General features: G+C 45.9%; 1 protein-coding gene across 5 annotated transcripts in view; it reads left to right on the forward strand.

Annotated features, from left to right (window-relative positions):
- The window catches only part of WDR59 (WD repeat domain 59), an 85,745-nt gene that overhangs the window by 29,525 nt on the left and 35,969 nt on the right, over positions 1–20,251 (forward strand). For all 5 annotated transcript variants that reach the window (XM_086688903.1, XM_025920536.2, XM_086688902.1 and 2 more), the window contains exons 6-11: positions 1,848–1,885; positions 5,749–5,837; positions 9,635–9,751; positions 13,798–13,875; positions 15,999–16,155; positions 19,390–19,469. In XM_086688903.1, coding sequence (XP_086545029.1) covers positions 1,848–1,885; positions 5,749–5,837; positions 9,635–9,751; positions 13,798–13,875; positions 15,999–16,155; positions 19,390–19,469 — 559 coding nt within the window. The remainder of the gene's footprint in view (positions 1–1,847; positions 1,886–5,748; positions 5,838–9,634; positions 9,752–13,797; positions 13,876–15,998; positions 16,156–19,389; positions 19,470–20,251) is intronic.

Below are 20,251 nucleotides of genomic sequence, written 5' to 3' on the forward strand. Positions count from 1 at the left end.
CTCAGAGGTGTCCCACCCTTGAGGGCTCAGGAAGTGGGGGCGTCATCCACTGTCGGTCACTGGTCGCGGGCTGCACCCTGGGGCCTCCCTTCCCTGGCACTTCAGGCCTGGCACAGAGATGTGCAGGACAGGCTTTGGCAGTCAGGGAAGTCCCTTTGGCAGAGAAACATAGGTGCTGGCGTTTGAAAGTCAGGCTGAAGTTTAACTGACGTGGCAGGTGACAGTGGGGAGTTGTGGGCACAGACACACGTCTGCTACAGCAGGTGATGCTATGAGACACATCTGCTTTGCTCTTTGTGAGGCTTCAGTCCCCCAGGCGGCTGAGGGCCACCTCTCAGGGTTACCCTTCGTGAGGCGAAGAGGGAAGGAGCCCCCAGCCCAGGGCCGGGCATGTTGTCTGTCCCCCTTCTCCCTTTGTAGAGCGAGGCTCCTTTTGCCATAACAATTCGAGGTGACTAACTAGAGGGCGTGGTCTGTAGAGTCCCCCAGACGGGACCCTCTCTCCCCTCAGCGGACTGCTGTGCTCCCAATGGCAGTGGCTCTGTGATGGTTTGCACTGAGAGGTGGACAGATCAGGGAAAGGGAGTCCAAGAGGGTGTGCGCAGCGGACTTCACCTGCATCCGGGACACTGCCTTGGTGGTGATCAGTCTAACGGCAGCGCCGGAGTGGGGACGGAGCGCTAAACCCAGGGGAAATGGGAGGGAGGCGCTTTTAAATAAACAAAACCCCAGGGAGTTAGGAGGCAAGGTTAGAGTATTCCTCATTTACATGAAATCGTTGTTTTCATAATTTAAGGATTAAAAAATGCTGAACAGATGATGCCTTTTCAAGTTTTCTGGATTAGTAAGCCTGAGCCACGGATTGGCCGTCCGAACCCTCTAGCCCTGGGTTGGTGCCCTGTTCTGTCACTTTACCATTCGGTGGAGAAGTTGCCCTCTGGCTTTGTGGTGAACCCAGGAATCTCTCTCTTTCCAGGAGCCTCCTGTTGTATCCAGGAGTAGGGTTTTTGTTTTGTTTTTGTTTTGAATTGTGGTTGAAAAACCCAAAACATGAAATAAGCCATCTTCACCATTTTTAAGTGTGTGGTTCTGTTAAATATATTCACATTGTTGTGCAACGGATCCCCAGAACTTTCTCCTCTTACCAAGCTGACACTCTGCTCGTTAAGCACCTTCCCACTTTCTGTTCCTATGGTTTTGGCTACTTTAGATCCTTCAGACAAGTGGGAGTGGAGTCATGCAGTGCTTGTCTTTTCGGCACTGACTTACTTGACTTAACGCCATGACCTCAAGGTTCATCCATGTTGTAGTGTGTGACAGGATTTCCTTCCGTCAGAAGGCTGGCTAATATTCCGTCATGTGGCTGGACCACATTTTGTCGATCCACTCGTCTGTCAGTGGACACTCGGGTTTCCACCTCTTAGCAACTGTGATTATCAGAGTAGCTTTTGACTTCACCTTTTAAGTGCTGCTGGGAAGGTTCTCGCAGAGTTATGCCTCCGTGACCGTTCCTTCATTGCCACTGGGAGAAATGACGCCAGGAACGGCTTCTTATGGCTTCCTCCACCGCTACGATCAGGGTCACGCCGGACACGCTGAATCACATAGTTCGTTTTCTGTGGCTGCAGCTATGTGATTTGAAATTTAGTCTCAGCCTCATTTGAGGCAGATGAGAAAGTTTGTCCCCGAAGGGAGACACTTTACAGTTGCTTCTAAGGCCCTCACGTTCTCTCCGAGCTCCAAGTACCCACTGAAAGGAGAGTGGAGAAATGCGTGCAGAGGGTGAAAAGTACAGGTGGATGGTGGCCTATGAATCGGGCATTCGATTTCTGACTTTTCTGTTTCAGAGACACAAGGAAGCCTACCGTTGCGCTCTCTGCTGTAGGTGAGTGTATATTTCCCCCACCCCCACGGGGACTGCCTCCTGCCCGCACCCTGGCCGGTGGGGTTGTGAGTCTCTCATGGCAAGGGGCTTGCTTTAGGCTGCTCTCGGAAGTTACAGTCAGGACTGCTGAGTGCGCTCAGGAGCTTATTTCGGGATTCAAGGACAGGAGCTGAAATTGTTTTTAAACTTTTTATTTATGTATTAAAAAACATTTTTTTAATGTTTATTATTTTTTTTAATGTTTATTTACTTTTGAGACAGAGGGAGACAGAGCATGAACGGGGAGTGTCAGAGAGAGGGAGACACAGAATCTGAAATAGGCTCCAGGCTCTGAGCTGTCAGCACAGAACCCGACGCGGGGCTCTAACTCACGGACCGCGAGATCACGACCTGAGCCGAAGTCGGACGCTTAACCGACTGAGCCACCCGGGCGCCCCTTAATGTTTATTTTTAAGAGAGAGGGACAGAGAGAGTGCGAGTGGGGGTGGGGCAGAGAGAGAGGGAGACACAGGATCTGAAGCAGGTCCAGGCTTTGAGCTGTCAGCACAGAGCCCAGCGCAGGGCTTGAACCCAAGAGCTGTGAGATCCTGACCTGAGCCAAAGTCAGACGCTTAACCGACTGAGCCACCCAGGCACCCCTGGGTGCATATAAAAATAGAAGAAAACGAACTGCCTTGTGTTCATGATCCAGCTTCCATAGTTGTCCCTGTCTAGCCAGTCTTATTTCATCTTTACTCCTACCTACTGCCCTGCCCCCCACTCCCATCTTCTCTGGAATTATTTTGAAGTATGTCGGTGTCATATCATTTCCTCAACAAATATTTCAGTCAGTAATACTTCTACAAGAGAAGAATCCTCTATGGAAATGTAGCCACACTACTATGAACAGACCTCTAAAAATGTTAATGGTGGCTCTTTAATATCAAATACTTAAGCAGTATACGGATTTCCCTAATAGTCTCAGTTGTTGTTTTGTTGGTTTTTTTGTTTTTGTTTTTACAAATTCTTTAAATCAGAATCCAAATAGAGAACATACTTATAATGGTTGATGGAATTCTCATCTTTTGTGATCGGGAGGTTTCTTCCCCTTCTCCTTTTTTGGTTTGTTTTTCTTTTCCTGAGGTTCATTTATTGAAGAAACCAGGTTTGTCCTGCGGTTTCCCCACAATCTAGATTATGCTGATTGTGTCCCCATGTTGGCGCGTAATATGGACGTCCTGAAACTTTGAAACTACTTTCTGGTCTACCTGTTTTCATTGCTCAGTCGGAATGGATTGTTCTTGAAATTCTGCTTTGGGTCCGTTGTGGGGCATTCCCACTAATTCCTGAGAGTAGAATTTGGGCACAGAACTGGTTATATCACAGCAGTGAAGGTCAGTCATCAGTATTGTATTTTGGCATCCTTGTTAAAAACATACATCATCTATCTCTTAAATCCTGCTCCTTTGTATCTGTTTGTTACATTTGAATTCACATGTGGTATTTGCTCCAAAATGATTATGTGATATTTTTTTCTTCCACATCTCCGCGCCTCATCATTTAAAGACATTGAACATCACACCTGTATTAAGCAGGTGGATTATGTGTTTTGTGAAGTTAAGGACCACATCTCTTTTTTTCAGTGCTGTAGCCCGAGGCCAGCATTTGTGCCTGACTCAAGGAGATGCTCCGTAAATGTTTGTTAAATGGCATGGGAGTCAAGCCCCTGTGCCTCTGTGCTAAGTGCGTAATAAATCTGTGGATTTGGGCCACCCCCACCCCCACCCCCGCCACCTCAACCTCTAGGCAGTTATGGTCAGAGACATATGATGGGGCACAGACGTGGTTGCAGAAGACATCCAACTGAATGAAAACACAAATGGTCTATAAATGCCTCAGTTGCTCCCCCGGGATTTTGTTGCTTCTACTTAAAGGTTTCTAAGTTAGGTTGGTTTTAGAGGAGCTCCCAAAAGAAAGTTCTTTTTTTCAACCCACTCCTTCTGATTGCTTTCTTTTCTGTTCTGAGTCCTCTAAAGAATAGAGGTAGGGAGTCTTCTTTCTTTCTTGCAGGGTAGCAAAGATTTCTCAGGGTAGCAAAGAGGAGAAAAGAGGCAAATGAGAAGCTGTGGATTTTTGGAAGCTGCTTGATCTACCATTCCCTGAGAGGTTCAGCCTTGGTTCGTATTGCTTCCCAGAGGCCATGGTTCCTATCTCTCCATGAGCACATTGTTTATACCTTTGGGGTGGGGAGTAAGCAAGAGCATGTGTGTGTTCAAGAGTATTCTCTGTCTGAGGACACCTGTGGTCTGGGACCTCTGTTTGACTCTGTTGTCATGAGCCTAGTAAAACAGGTTGAATTAGGCGGTTCCCAGAGCCCTTTGGAAGGCTTCGTGGTCTGATAGACACCTGCACTGGGGAAAGTCTTCAAGTAATTCTATCATGAGGAAATGGGACAGACCCTTCTTACTCACCTTCTCCTTGAGCTGATACCTTTTCTTGCTAAGAAACTGTGTCTCCTGAGTAGTGTACTACCTTCCTCCTTTAGGGGTCTCCACCATTCATTCTTCAGTGACTTAAGATGTCCTGTGTCTCAGGCAAAAAACACAACAAACAAACAAAGACTGTCCCCAGAACCAAGCAGAGGTAATTTCTGGACACCAGTTCAGTTTCGTAATAGATTCTCAGTCCTTGCTCTGTTGGTGTCACTCTAGACCTCGTGGTTCAGGTTGCTTTCCAAAGCCCTGGATTCACTATGGTGTCCCCATTAGTAAACAGCACCCCAAAGGAAGAAATATTATGTGTTGTCTGAGCGAGGACAAGAAGAGATGGGAAGCAGAGCTGTCGTGTTGTTCTGGTTTAACTTAATTAACTTGGTTATTTTATTTTTTAAACTTCATTCATCTTGAGACGAAGAGTGAGAGAAAGCAGGGGAGGAGCAGAAAGAGGGAGAGACAGAATCCCAAGTAGGCTCCGCGCTGTCAGCAAATAGCCGGACACAGGGCTTGAACTCATGAACTGTAAGATCATGACCTGAGCCGAGATCATGACCTGAGCTGAGATCAAGGGTGGGATGCTTAAGCAACTGAGCCACCCAGGCACCCCAACTTGGTCATTTTTAAGAGTCCACCAGAAGTGCTGATATGTCCCGGTTTTCGACAGACCTCAACCCCTCTGGCATTTTACACTATGTCTCCTCTCTTAAGTAGCTCCTTTGTTATTGTTGTTACTTCCTTGTGTTGGCAGAGTGGGGAAAGGACTCAGTTCACGGTGCCAGGGACGTTCCCTTTCCCTGACCTAATGCAGGGCCAGTGACCACGTGTAGCCGCTGATGGGAGAAGAGAGTGTAGGAGGGGGGTGGTACACATACCCTTCTGAGGGCAGAATTGAGCAACATGGAGGCTGAGGAACCTTTGTTTCTCCAAGATTGCCCTCCTAAATAGGCGAGGAGGTGAGCAAGTAAGTGGGAAGGAGCAGGCGTTGAGCTGAGGCTCTTCTGGGTGGGTGCTCCAGGTTGGTCGTCGGGGATGATGAAGAGCCAGGTTGTGTGCTGAGTAGTCAGTTTCCAGCCAACAGAGCCGTGTTGAACTGCTGCTCATGAGAAACTGTATTTCCCTGCTGCTTCTGTGCCGAGGTAACCTGTAGAGTTTTTTCCTAAGTCAGATTGTTTCCTCCGTTAGGTGTCTCTGATCCTGTTCCAGTGTGTTAATTCGTTTATTTTTTGGCTTCATTTTCTCTTTAATGGTGGAGCTGGTGCAGTCCTAGAAACTTGAAGGGTTCTGTTCTCATTCAGCCAGAACTCGTTATCCAGCCCCCCTGGACACACTCCACTCTGGTTCCAGAGGAGTTGACGGCAGCAGCTTTCTTCCCCTGATTTTTCTTTCCAGCGGGTGCCTCACAGGTCAAATGGAATAAAAAAAATGCTAATTGCCTCGCCACCAGTCATGATGGGGACGTGCGGATATGGGACAAGCGGGTGAGTAATCTCTTCCCTCCCACCCCAGGTGGTCTTTAGTCCCTCGCAGCGGGAATAAAGAGGATGTTGTGAGTAGCAGGACTTGTGTTGAGAAGCCAGGGTGTCCTCTGCAGTGTGGCAAATTGCCATTTTAAGATCACGGTGCCAGATGACATTGGCTTTGTGATCAAATTGATGTTGAAGGAAGATAGAGAATATTCCAGTCAGTGGTTAAGCAAATGAACTAGGACTGACCTAAGTGAGGGCCCCATTTTGCTGCCTCCTAATTATGATGTCAGGTGAGCCACTCCACTACTCCAAGCCTCAGTTACCTCGTCTTCAAAATGAAGATAATCATAGCGAATGGGTCACTGAGGAGGTCGAGCCTGGGAACCAGACACTGTTCTAGAATGGTCAGCAGGCTTCTTATCCCTGCCCCAGATTGCGAAGTGCAAACTAGTTGTTCTAGGACATACTCCATCCTGGGTATTTCTGGTATAAATCACTGAGGCGAGGTACGTAGCGTGTTCAGATCCTCCCTTAGACGTCTAGCTGTCCTTTCAGCCTCCAAAGAGCCTGCAGAGCCCGGATTCTCCCCGCACAGCCCATGTAACTGACGGGCAGGGAAGAGGGGCAGGGTCCCAGGCAGCTGCCGCCACGGAGAGTCTGTTTGGAGTTCGGTTTGTTGGTATCGGAGAGGACAATGGCTCGGGGAAAGGCCCCCCGAACTTACCTGCCGTATGATTGGGTAGTAACGCACAGAGCAGTTGACTTCTTTCTGTAAGATCTGGGGTGTCCTACTGCTTCCTGCTTTCTGGAACTGGAGGCTAGAGCTCCTCAGCCTCCGGGGAGCACCCATTTGTCGTTTTCCCGAAACCGTCAGCCTGGGTGCTGACTGTCCAGTCTCAGCGTGGCCCTGGCAGCCTCGCCCCTTCCCTCGTGGCAGGGAGTTGGTCATGTGGTTGGGGAGAGGGGAAGGAGATGAAGCGGAGACGCGGAGTCTGCCGCGTTCGGTGCCAGGACCTGCTGGGGCAGCGTGTGCCGCCGAAGCCCTCTGCCTTAGGTGGCTCTCAGGTGAGCAGGTGAGTCCGTAAGTAGAGGTGGCCGGGTGCACCTTCTATGTGTTAGTTTTTGTCTGTGTCCCTTCGTCCAGTCTGGTGAGAGCCATTCGCCCCTCTCTTTATTTCTTAAATTGGCAACTGGTTTTATTCCTTTCATCATTAGCATAGCACTTAAACATAGTAAATGGTTTAAATAAAATATTTGGTTAATTTGTAGAGCATATATATTTGCTTTAGAATGTTTTCAGGCCGTAGGCAAGATAAACCATTTGGCATTCAGCCATCAACCCTGTCAGTACTTGTTTTCCAGACTAGCATTGTTCTTTGTCTTTCAGAGATCGACTGCCGAACTGTTCCTTTCTAGCCTTCTGACTGTTGCACTAACAATCCTGACTTCCCTCGGCAATTTTATCTATTTTGTTTAAAGGGTTTTAACCTTGTTTTGTTCCATTAATACTTAAGACTTTTGCTCACATGGATTGTAAAACTTGTAGGTCATATTCTTACTTCTCTGGCACTTTCCCACGTCAAAGCAGCACTGATGGTACCAGGCATCAGAGCCTTAAAAAAGCGCAGTATCAGTGGGAATGTTGGATTTCGTTCACACACCCAGATGACTGATAATAGTAACATTTACTAATCGTTCATTGTACACAGCATTGTTCTAAGAACTCTCTATATGACTAGCCTTTAAAATAAGTGGTTTTTATCCCCATTTTACAGACGGGTAAACTGAAGCATGGTATGTTGTCAAGATTTAAACTCAGGGAGGCCTGATTCTGGAGACTGCTCTTAACCTCATAGACCAACACTAATTATAGAAGTAATAGATGCTTTTTGTAGGAAATATAAAAGGAAAAATAAAAATCATTTATAGACCTATTACTCAGAGACAAGTGCTAACATTTTGGTGTTTTCTTACGCTTTTTTTTTTTCAATATATGAAATTTATTGTCAAATTGGTTTCCATACAACACCCAGTGCTCATCCCAAAAGGTGCCCTCCTCAATACCCATCACCCACCCTCTCCTCCCTCACACCCCCCATCAACCCTCAGTTTGTTCTCAGTTTTTAAGAGTCTCTTATGCTTTGGCTCTCTCCCACTCACGTTTTTTTTGTTTTGTTTTGATTTGTTTTTTTTTTTTTTTTAATGTTTTTTTATCTTGAGACAGAGAGCAAGCGTGAGCAGGAGGAAGGGCAAAGAAAGGAGAGACAGAATCCAAAGCGGGCCCGACAGTGTCACTGTGGAGCCTGACGTGGGGTTCAACCCCACAAAACGTGAGATCATGACCAGAGCTGAAACCAAAAGTCAGATGCTCAACCGACTGAGCCACCCGAGTGCCCCTGTACTTTTTTCATTTAACGTTACAACACATGCATTTTCCCTGTGCTATAATCCCTAAGTAGAACATTTAGTGGCTATATCATATTGGATCAGATAGCTAGTCCATAATCGACTCTAAAATTTAATTATTCCCCACTTACTATTTGTGTTGTTTCTGGTTTTCTGGTAGCCCAGATAATACCAAGATGAACATCTTTTGTTATCTAAAGCTTTTTGTGAAATGAAATACTCTCTTAAGAAAGGAAAATTTGAAGTTGGTTGATAAAAATTGGCAGTTTTTTGCCAAAAGGTTGTGCTATTTGGTATAAATAGCAGCAGTGACAAATGCAGCCTTGTCAGCATTGAGTGTTATTTACATATGTCTTCTAATTTGATAGCTTAGTAATATTTTATTTTATTTAAAAAATTTTTGGGGCGCCTGGGTGGCGCAGTCGGTTAAGCGTCCGGCTTCAGCCAGGTCACGATCTCGCGGTCCGTGAGTTCGAGCCCCGCGTCAGGCTCTGGGCTGATGGCTCGGAGCCTGGAGCCTGTTTCCGATTCTGTGTCTCCCTCTCTCTCTGCCCCTCCCCCGTTCATGCTCTGTCTCTCTCTGTCCCAAAAATAAATAAAAACGTTGAAAAAAAAATTAAAAAAAAAAAAAAATTTTTAATGTTTTATTTATTTTTGAGAGAGAGACAGACAAAGCATGAGCAGGGGAGGGGTCGAGAGAGAGAGAGAGAGAGAAAGAAAGGGAGACACAGAATCTGAAGCAGGCTCCAGGCTCTGAGCTGTCAGCACAGAGCCTGACGAGGGGCTCAAACTCATGAACTCGGAGATGATGACCTGAGCTGACATCAGACACTTCACTGACTAAGCCACCCAGGCGCCCTGTAAAGTCTTACTTTAATGTATATTTCTGAGGTTTCCTTCTGCCTTTGTCTTATATAAGCTTATTAATCATGTATTGTTTTCTTTTGCAATGTGTGTTTGTTCTCTTGGGTCTTGGTGCTCGATTACTTAAATTTGGTGGTTTTACCTCCAGGATCGTGGGGTGGGGTGGTCTGTTTGCGTGTCACAGCCCTTCTCCTTGAGTGATAGTGGGGAAGGGGGGCCGACACTGCAGTCTGTCCTATTTGGGGGAAGAGCACACACCGCCTTGTGTCCTTCATTAAAACTACGCGTGGCGACGGAGCAGAAAGAAATCTGGCTCACAGGCCCATATGCCAAGCATGTGTGAAGGAGAGCTGGATAAGTCTTTTTCTGTTTGTTTGTTTGTTTGTTTTAAGCAAAACAAAGTGGAGTTTCTTAAGGATAGAGAGAGGATCTGGTAATACTCTTGTGTCCCCCCGCTGCCCACGTAACAGTCCGTTACATGGTAGACCCTCAACGAGTGATTTGTAAATCGACAACACTCGGTGCTGATCCTGTTGTAGAAACCCAGCACCGCAGTGGAGTACCTCGCAGCCCACCTCTCCAAAATCCATGGCCTGGACTGGCACCCAGACATCGAGCACATTCTTGCTACCTCCAGCCAAGACAACTCTGTCAAGGTGAGTGACCCACTGGGACAGTTGGGGTTCCGTGTGTGGGAGGCACCAGATTTCGTAACAGCACTTTCTTTGGAAAGAAAGCTACAATAAGTGAGCACAGTGTGTGTGTTTTAGGGGTGCACGGGCACGTAAACCTGGTTACGTAGGCCAGTAGGAATGATGGGGTAGCGTATCTCCGTTGCGGCTCCTGGGATTTGTTTAGACGGTTTCCTCTTTCCCTTTGTGAAAGGGAGTCAGAGACTAAAGCATTTAGAAAGGAAAAGCTGATTTGCAAAGAAGTTGTCAAGAAGTCAGCTTTCAGAGAAAAAACAAACCAACCAAAAGCAAACAAACCAAAAAACCACACCAGATGTAAAAGCCCCCAACGTTGTTAAGGTTACCGAGTTTGTGGTTCGTCTCCCTGGGGTGGAAAAATAGCAATTTTCTCACAAGATGATCATGTCTGCAAAAGTTAGGACATCTTCAGTCATCAGCACCGCAAAAAGTCGGGGGGCGGGGTTGTTCTACTAGATTCTGTAACTTGCTGGAAATGCTCGAGGGTTTATGTGTTTCAGTGACCCTCGTGTTTGTGGTTTATCGTGGAGTGTGACATTTTGTGTTGTTTGCTCCTCTCCCGACTGTGGGATGTGCTGTGTTTACGAAGTTGCAGGGCACAGAGTCAGCCTCGTTCCACATGTCCTCCTTGAGCTCAGGTCCCTGTCTGGAAGGACAGAGATTTGACCACAGAAGTTTACTTAGCAGTTTTGCGATTCAGCATCGTTGATTTAACGCTCTGTTTACATAGGCTCCCGTACCACGTCTTCCTGCGGTGTGGTCAGACACTACGGCCTAAAAAGTTAACTTCTGCCTTGAGGATTGTCAGTCCCTTTGGGTTGGAATTTACTTTTATGTGCCACAGCGGGGTTTTGTTGGTTTGCTTGTTTTGGATTTGGGTTTTTGTCACCTTGTCGCCCAAGTTCAGAACCCAGAAACCATCCAGTTCACCCCCTCCTCTTTCCTCAAGTTTGTCGCCGTTCAGTGACATCTTTCCCACCTGTGAGGCTGGGATTCCATAGGTATTAAAGCAGGTGACTGGCCAGTTTCCACCTGTGAGATTCAGCCCCTGTTCCTTACTTGTAGGCTTAGCCTACGTATTAAATGAGATTTTTTGACATGGTATTTGATGTGTTCCACTATATCCTGGTGGGTGGAAAGCAGTTTTTATTGAATGTAAATAAATAGCATAATTGTAGAAAGTGTAGGAGTTTAGAGGCACTTTGCATAATATTCAACCGTTATTTTTAATAATTTGTAGATAAGGGTCAGTATGTCTTTTTTTTCCCTACATAATCATTTTCTTAAGTTTACCTTAAGAAATATTAGCTTATAATTATAGTAATTTTTATTATATTTTTATTTTCTGAATTCTAAGGGGTGCACTGGAACAAGGTGCCATTGAATGAATGTTTCACTCGAGTTAGGAAATTGTTAAACTGTAAAACTGTTGAATTGAGGCTTAGAACTAGATCGAAAAGAAAGAAAAGGATTTTTCTTTTATGGCTATTAAAATTAGAACATTAAGGAAATAAAAATAAAAATAGAACATGACCACAATGAAATGACTTCATACCAGGTTAGGTGGTTGCTTTTTTTCCTGAACTTGAGTTAAGCAGCCTATTTTACAACATTGCCTTCTTTAGACAAAGTGTCCTGGAAATCCAGACACGGTTCCTCAGTACATCCTGACAGGTGTGTGTCTGCCCATGGGTCAGGGTCACCTTGCTGAGAGAGTCTTGTACCCATGACGCTGTTCAAGAATGTGATTCTTTCTTGCCTGAGGCTCTTCTGATATTTCTTCAGAAGCCTTCCTTTCTGATCTGTAGCTCATAGCAAAGGCTCTTTGGCAAGTGAGAGAAAAGCAGAAATCACCTATGAAGGGGAGGATGGCATGGCTCTGGTTCTTATAGTGACCAGTCTGTCAGATTGAAACAGACCAAAGTCCTCCACTCACATGCAATATGTAATCATTCCGTAAGACTGTCAGTGGTTGCCGTGAGAATAAGATCGTGTTCTGGTGAGCGAGGACTTGGTCAAATCCCCAGGGTCCTCTACCTTGTCCCCTAAGTTATATAATCCTTTTTAAAAAAAGGATTACTTTTGTTAACAGTTACCGTGACAGTCTGTAAATGCGCATGAATATGCTTCTGTCCGACATGACAAGTAACCAGTTGCCAAAATGTATTCATAATACTAACGTTTTACTTGTATGTGATTAGCTTAGGGAGACTGAATTTTTTTATTTGCTTGTTTTTCACATATGGGAGACTTGGTAACAGGAAAGCATTCATAAACTGTTGAGCTAATTAAAAATCCGGAGAATGCCAAGCAGACCTAATGATGTCTAGCTTCCCTTCTTTTACGAGTTGAGGGAGCAAGTTGTAGTTTTCCCTGTGGCCATCTGGGAAATGCTGAGGCAGTTTAGCTGGAAAAGACATCTTAAAAATTTTATTATTTTGAATATGGAGCCCAAATTTGACAAAAATAAAGTGTTGTCAGAAGGAACAAGAATTGCTTTATGTGATTCCTTTAGAGCCACACTCTCCCCGAACCCCTGATTTCTAGCAACCGTTGTTGTGTTCTCTATCACTGTAGTTTAGTCTTTTTGAGAATGTCATTTAAATGGATACATTCAGTATCTTACTTTCTGAGTTGGCTTCTTTCGCTCAGCATAGTGCCTTCAAGATTCATCCAGGTTGTTTTCAAAATCGATAGATCATATACTTTTTATTGACGAGCAGTAATCCACTATATGGATATACTGCTACAGTTTATTTTCTGTTGACCCATTGAAGGACATTGATGGGGCTGTTTCCAGCTTTTGGTGATTATGAATAGAGCTTCTATAAACATTCATGTATCGATTTTTCTGGGAATGGACCGTTTCTACTTTCCAGGACAAATACACAGGAGTTGAGATCACTGGGTCAGTGGTATGTGCTCATTTACTTTTTAAGAAACTGCCAAACTGTTTTCCAGAATGGCTTCTGTCATCTATTTTTTTTTTTTAGTGTTTTATTTATTTTTGAGAGAGACCAAGCAGGGGAGGTGCAGAGAGAGAGGGAGTCATCTGTTTTTAAAAATAATTTCTTAGTGGGGCGTCTGGGTGGCTCAGTTGGTTAAGCGTCCGACTTCAGCTCCGGTCACGATCTCATTGTTGGTGAGTTTGAGGCCCGTGTCGGGCTCTGTGCTGACAGCTCAGAGCCTGGAGCCTGCTTCAGATTCTGTGTCTCCCTCTCTCCGTGCCCCTTCCCCACTTACGTTCTGTCTTTCTCTCTCTCTCAGAAATAAATAAACATTAAAAAAAAATTTTTTTAAGAGAAAATAATTTCTTAGTACTTGAGTAATTCAGAGTCTCACTCTCGGTCCTCCTGCCTTTTGTGCTCTGCCATTTCCTGCTTTCATGACAAATGTTCAAGCTCTAAGTGTAGTTGTCCTGTCATGGAAAACACAGGCAGCTCAGGCAGAGTGTGTCTGGCTTACCTTCATATGTTCCGCGGCCTCAAGTTCCGCGTGTTCGGGGGCGGTGGCGGAGCGGGTGTGACCTTGCACAAGTTAGACTGTTCAGTAATTTAGCTTCTTCATTTGAAAAAGAGATGAATAACACCCGTTATTTGGTTGTAGAGATTAAGCGGGATACAGAACTGAAAGCTTTAAACTCTGGAATGCAGTGAGTAGTCAGTACATCAGCCTAGTTCCTAGTTACATTACCCTACACGGTGTAAACGCGATGTGGCGTGAAAACATGTCATTCTTACCTTTCAGTTACAAGGCTGTTTAGTAGGCAGGCTGATGATGGTGATCTGCCCCCCGGGGCCAGTCCTCGTGGAGTCTGGAAATTCCCCGGGAATGTTTGTAAATGGGAGAGGGAGGGTTGTGTCTCTGCCACGGTCCCAGGGCCAGGGGGCTGCGTGGAACACACCGAGGACTGAGCGAAGCTGGGCTCATTTCACTTGTCGAGTCTTTTGATGGCGTTTAGTTCACACATTATCCTACTCTCTTTCTTCCAGTTCTGGGACTACCGCCAGCCTCGGAAATACCTCAGTATTCTCCCTTGCCAGGTGCCCGTCTGGAAGGCCAGATACACGGTGAGTGGGACACCCCACCTCCTGCTGGGGAGCTTCACCTTGGTGTTCCAGATGTAGGGGGGGGGGGCGGGGGCCACGAGGGCCATTTTCTCTTACTTTCTCTGTGAGGCAGTTTTCACCTCCTGTCCTGGTTGAGGGGTGGGGGCACAGGTATTTAAAAACTGGCGCTTCGAGTGTTGGGGAAGAATCTGCACTAGGATTGCTGGCCACCACCTGGGAAGCCGGGCAGCACGAAGGTGGTCACTAAGGGCAGGGGAAGTGGGGAGATGGAGCCACAGGGTTGAAGCGCTTTCAGTCAGTGGATTTCTTCCCGATGGTGGGAAGAGTTCTGGCTTTAGATTCTGAAGACCTGGGTTTGGGATCCATCGATGCCATTTAGTTTTTCCCCAAGATTTATTGAGATATAACTGACATATAACATTGTGTCAGTTCAAGGTGTCTGATACACTTATATATTGCAAGACTACTGGTACCATAGCTAATACCTCAGTCACATCACATAATTACCATTTCTTTTTTGGATTGAGAACATGTGATATTACTCTCTTAGCAACTTTTATGAGTGTAATATGGTATTGTTCACTCCCGTCACCATGCTGTATATTAGATCCAAAACTTACTCGTCTTCTAACTAGAAGTTTCAAGTGGAAATCTGACCAGCATGTCCCCATTTCCCCCACCCATCAGCCCTTGGCAAACACCATCCTGCTCTCTGTTTCTGTGAATTCAGCTGTCTTAGAGTCCACATGTAAGTGACCTCACCCAGTATTTGTCTTTCTCGGACTTATTTCACTTAGCGTAGTGCCCTCAAGTCCACCCATGTTGTGGCAGATGGCAGATTTCCTTCTTTCTCCTGGCTGAATAGCATTCCGTAGAATATATCTAATACGTCTTCTTCATCTTTCCATTGATGGACACTTAGGTCGTTTCCATATCTGGGCTGTTGTGAATAATGTTGCAATGAGCCATTTAATGTTTGTGTGGCCTTGGGCAGGCTACTGGATGCTTTTGAGCAATAGTTTCCTCCTCTGTAGAATATGAATAATAATTTTTACTAGGTCTTCCTTTTTATTATTGTGATAAAATTTACCACTGTAAGATGTTCAATTCAGTGGCATTTAGCACATGCACAATATGCCTTTCCTTTTGAAAAACTGTGTGTGAAATGCTTTGTAAACCATAAAATGCCACAGATGGGGGGGGCAGGCTGTTATCAGCCTTCCCACAATTTTTCCCATTGCCACATTGATAGCTGCTGATCAGATATAATCTATTGTCCTCAGTGTCAACTTGAAAGGGAGCACAGAAGTGAATAAAGCTGCGTTTCTGCATTAGGCTGTCACCCCGAGACTCTGTGGAGCATAGAAGATAATTTAGGGATTAAGTGGCTTTTGCATCTAGGAGTGCTTGTCAAGAAATCAGACATTGTTCTTATGCATTGAAATACTTCTCTGGATTAATATGTTTACTTTAAAAAATAAACAGAGAAGTCCAGGAGTGCTGCCAGGAGGGCAAGTGAAGATAAATGTGCTTTTAGATGACTGTGGTTTATTCCTTAAAGAACAGAGGCCGATTATCTACCAAATGGGCCCCTCAGCTCCCTAGCAGATGAGGTGTGGATAAGTAAAACATGTCAGTCCTGAAATTGGAGGGTTTTCCTCTGAAAAGCTGCAGTTTTGGGGCCAGGGAGGTGCTGCCTGATGTGGATGTGTGCTTCCGGTGTGTGTCCACATGGCAAGAATTCTGCTTGCCTCTCTGGGGTTTTCCCCAGGGTGTCTTGCACACTCGTTCTGGGGAAGCGCTAGGATGCGACACAGTGTTTCATGATACGCAGCGGTCAGAGCCATTTGCTTGTTTCAGAATTTAAAGTTCTCCAAGGATTTGCCTTAGCTTTATTTTTTACTGGCTGTGGTCCTTTCCACGCGAAGAAGAAGTGAAATAAATGCAGAAGGAAAGTAGATGTGATGGTTAACTTATGGTATTGGAAAAAAATCTCCCCCGAGTGGTTGGGATCCCCCCATCGTGTAATTTATTTTAGTTAGGAAAGCATCCCAACTTGGGTAATTCAAGATTCAGCGGAGTCTCCCTGGAATAATCACCTTCTTTTCCCTTTCCTGCCGTAGCCTTTCAGCAATGGACTGGTGACTGTGATGGTTCCCCAGCTGCGGAGGGAAAATAGTCTTCTCTTGTGGAACGTCTTTGACTTGAACACGCCAGTGCATACCTTTGTGGGGCACGATGATGTGGTGCTGGAGTTCCAGTGGAGAAGACAGAAGGAGGGTGAGGGGGAGCCTGATTTCCTCCTGAGCCGTGGTCCACGGCATCTCCAGTCAGGGTTGGCCGTGTGGCCCAGCATGGGCACCTCAGGGCTGGGCTTTAGAAACGAGAGAGTCAGGGGGGTCGCCACCTTTCACGGTAGATGGGTAAGGGGGTGTACGGCTGTGGTTTCTCTCCCAGGTTTCCCCCTCTTCTCTTATGTTCAGTGTCATCTCTCACCTGTGTGGAAGAGATCCGGAAGAGATTGATAGACTTCCTGTCGGATCATCTCTGGGGCTGAAAAACTCTGGGGTCAGAACCCTCAGAAGTCTGGCATTCGCCCCTTTCCACTCTGTTGAGGAAGGAGACCTGAGGCCGTCATCAGCGCTGCCCACCAAATAACCCTAGTTCTCTTCACGGCACGTGGTGGTGTTTTATCTCCCACCTCCCTGAAGATGGGTTTGGCCAAACGTCTTGCTTTGGTCGTGAAACGTGAACAAAGAGATGCCGTCTCTTCTGGGCTGAAGCATTAACGGCCATTGTGCAATTAACACGCTCTCTTTGTTTCTGCCACAGCAGCTGGCAAGACTCCAGCTGGAGCTGTGCCCGTCGGCAGCAAGGATGAGGTGGGGGTGTAGAGGGAGCAAGATGTCCTTGCTTTAGGCCACTGAGTTTCGGGGATGGTTCTTGAACCTCCATCTAGCCAGCCCTCACTAGTGCAAGGTCAAGTGTAATGGGAATCACAAGCCCTCGGCCTCCGCTTCTCCACCAGCTCAGTGTGCAAATTTAGTTGCAGCCTCTCTTTTCTTGAGACCTTACTGTTGTGATCTCTAAAGGTTTTATGCAACGGAAGTGGATTTCAAGGTCTTTCCATATGATAGACGGAAAACCAGGCAGTGGAGTGGTGTGGACTGTCCAGAGTCCCGGGAAAGGTCTCTGGTAATCCTGAGATCAGAGCAGTCCTCTTATCCCGGCTTGTTTGTGACTTCACAAGCGTCTTTCCAGGATAGTTTTTGAAGGGACTCATTTGATCACCCCCTGAATTTTCCCATCTTTATTTCCCAAATCTCCTTGCTTCTAGAAACAGGCTGCTTGGTTTTTATCCCATTAATTTGCATGCATGACTTTGGCTCTCAACTTCCTCTCTTGCATTTTGCCATCGTAAATAGAAGATGTAGTTTCCTCGTGGTTTGGCAGGGAGAGGTTGGCCTGTAGTTTTGGATTGGAATGAAAAGGTTTTAGCAACCCATTTTCAGCTATCTGTGTTGTCTGTAAGCCGGCAGGGTGAATTTTGTATGTTGGGACCGTCTAGTCAGTAACGAGATTTTTGAGTACCGGTTACAGGTGCTTTTTTTTTCAAATTCCTTTTTATTGTAAAGTATATCATCTGTCTAGAAAACTGTATAAAACCTGTACATTCTAACAAATTATGAAGCGAAAATGTACATAACTACCACCAGGGTCTAGAAAGAGAACATTGCTAGAACCCCAGGAACTTCTCGATCACAGTGCCCTCCCTTCCCCAGAAGGACATGCTGTCCTAACACTCATGAGAATGATTATTTTTTTAGAGTTTTGCCACCCATTAGCGCATCCCTTGAAATAGTTTCAGTGTGCTTGTCGAACCTTTTATAAGTCTAGTCATCCTGCATGTATTCCTGTATTTCACTTCTTTTTCAACTTCAGGCTGCCCCATTTTATTTTTACCGCCATGTCTTCCTAGTCAATTTTTACTGGTTTAATTTTGGTTTTCACTGTGGTGCAGGGGCTCTTAGAGAGGTAGGAAGAGAATCGGGGTGTTGTAGCCAGGGGAAGGAAGCGGCAGTCGCTGGTTGTAGGCAGTCGCTGAAGGATGGATGTGCAGAATAAGAGAAAAGCGCTTAATGGTACAAATAGGAGGCCATATGATCATTAAGAGAGGAGTTCCAAAAGCGGATTGAGGCTAGAGGCCAGACTACAAGGCAACGTGAACAGAGGCGGTAGGGACTGGATTCGCGAAAGAAATTGCCTTCAAAGGCAAGGAGCAGACTGAGTTGATGTTAGAGCTGCTGCCCTGTCTCTGAGGGCGAGGAGAAGGTGCGAGAAAGGGAGGGCGTGGGAAAACAAGGGCCCCGTGGGGGTAGGAGGGAATGGGGGTGAAGGCACTGGTGGAGGAGCTGGGTTTAGAAGGGAATCAGGCATAACTTATCTCCAGTCAGGGATATGAAGAGAAGCCAGATGTGGAGACAGACAGTGGCTGACACGAGCAGGAGTCTGTATGAGGGGACTCCTGGCAGGCAGGTATTCAGAAGAGCTGCGTCCTGTGGGGCACACACAGGGAAATGCTGACACGTTGAGGAGCGGAGGCCCAACTGAAGGCAGTGACACAGAGAAGGAATTTTTGCCCCTCACCCACCCTGTTAGCTCGGACAGAGTGTGTTCTCTGGTGCCTCCATTTTCCCATCTGTAAAATGAGGGAATTGGATGAAATTAAAATTCTAAAGTCTTCTAAATTCTCGGCTGTCTAAGGATGGCCATAAAGGCGATTCTAGATAGGACCTAATTACTCTGAAATGCCCTGATTTTTCATAAAGCTCTCTAAACCTTTTTAGAATAATTTCCCTTTGACCAGACCTAATATGTGAAAATGTAACTCAGGCCATTAAGAACATTCAAGATCGATTATCCATTTTATGAAGAGATGCATCTCTTTGCCAAAAAATTCTTTTCAAACAGTAAGGTGTCATTATGCTTTTAAAGCAATTCATTTCAAAAAATCATATTCACGATCAGCAACTCTGGAGCGTGTAAAAGGAGGAACATTTGTGGAGGCGAAAGTTCAGTGTGACGTTAAATCCCAGCATCCCTTTTCACCTGCTCACCTGCCAGTTATTATTTCGCTTCATTTAAGTTTCTGCTCAAATGCGACTTCCTCAGGGAGCCCTGTCTAAAAATAGCTCCGCCGGCAGTTGTCTTATCCTTTTTTTGCAAGAGCACTATCACTCCCAGACATTTTATCGCATATTTATCTGTTTGTCTGTTGCCAGCACTGGATTGTGAGCTCTGTAAAGACAGGTTGTTGCATTCGCGCCGTTGCCCTAGTATCTAGAACGGTGCCTGGCATATAGGCGTTGGCCAGTAAGTATTTATTGAATGGATGGATGGCCAAATGAAGGGAGGAATCTCGCTCCCCTGCAACTTGTAGCAAAGTTGATGTTGAATCCGCACCCCCCACCCCACCCTCCAAAAATTCCAGGATTCTTATTTGGTGATTTCTAGGGTCCAAGGACTACCAACTGGTCACGTGGTCACGGGATCAGACCTTGAGAATGTGGCGGGTGGATTCCCAGATGCAGAGGGTATGTATTCAGCGCCATTGTGGAGGAGTATAACCGGGTACGCTGGAAACCTTAAAACAAAACAAAAGAAAACCAAGGGTTAGTAGTTGTGGAAGTTAGAGGGTACATGACAGACATTTAAGAATACTTGATGGTTGGCTGAGTGGCTTGTATAGGCCACACTGAGGCTTTGCGGTCTCCAAGAGCCAACTTTCGTATCTGGCACTTCTAAGCGTGAAAAGCCTCCGACTGCCTTTTCTCCTGTCCCGGTAGGAGACTGTAGATAGCCTACTGAGCAAATGGCCTGTGGGCTTAATTTCTTTCTCTTCTTCTAAATGAGCTAGGAAGTCGAACCTTACACTCTGCAGTGTTCAGAGCCCTTTACATCCATCAGTGGCACCTATTCTCTGAAGCCTCTTTCAAGGTTTGCCCCACAAGTTCTGTTTCTTCCACGAACCACGGTGGCACCTGGTGTGACCTGCTGCCACGGCCCCTTGCTGTGTTCCGCCTCAGTGTGGTTCTTTCGTTCAGTGGCCACGCTCCTTAAAGGCAGGAGCCACACCTCCCTTGTATTGCTTCCCCCACAGTGCTCCGTATAGGGTGGATGGAAAATGCTGGCTGAAATTTACAACACCATGGAGTTGGGTTTTTGGTTTATTGTGTTTTGGGGTTTTTTCGGTGCTGAAACCTGGGAATGAGAACATGCAACTCCTGCTCTTAGGTTTGTGAGTTCAAGCCCTACGTTGGATGTAGAGGTTACTTAAAAACAAACAAACAAACAAACAAATAAATAGAATTTTAAA

The sequence above is a fragment of the Puma concolor genome, chromosome E2 (genome assembly GCF_028749965.1).
Source record: "Puma concolor isolate L17-30 chromosome E2, mPumCon1.1.hap2, whole genome shotgun sequence".
NCBI lineage: Eukaryota > Metazoa > Chordata > Mammalia > Carnivora > Felidae > Puma > Puma concolor.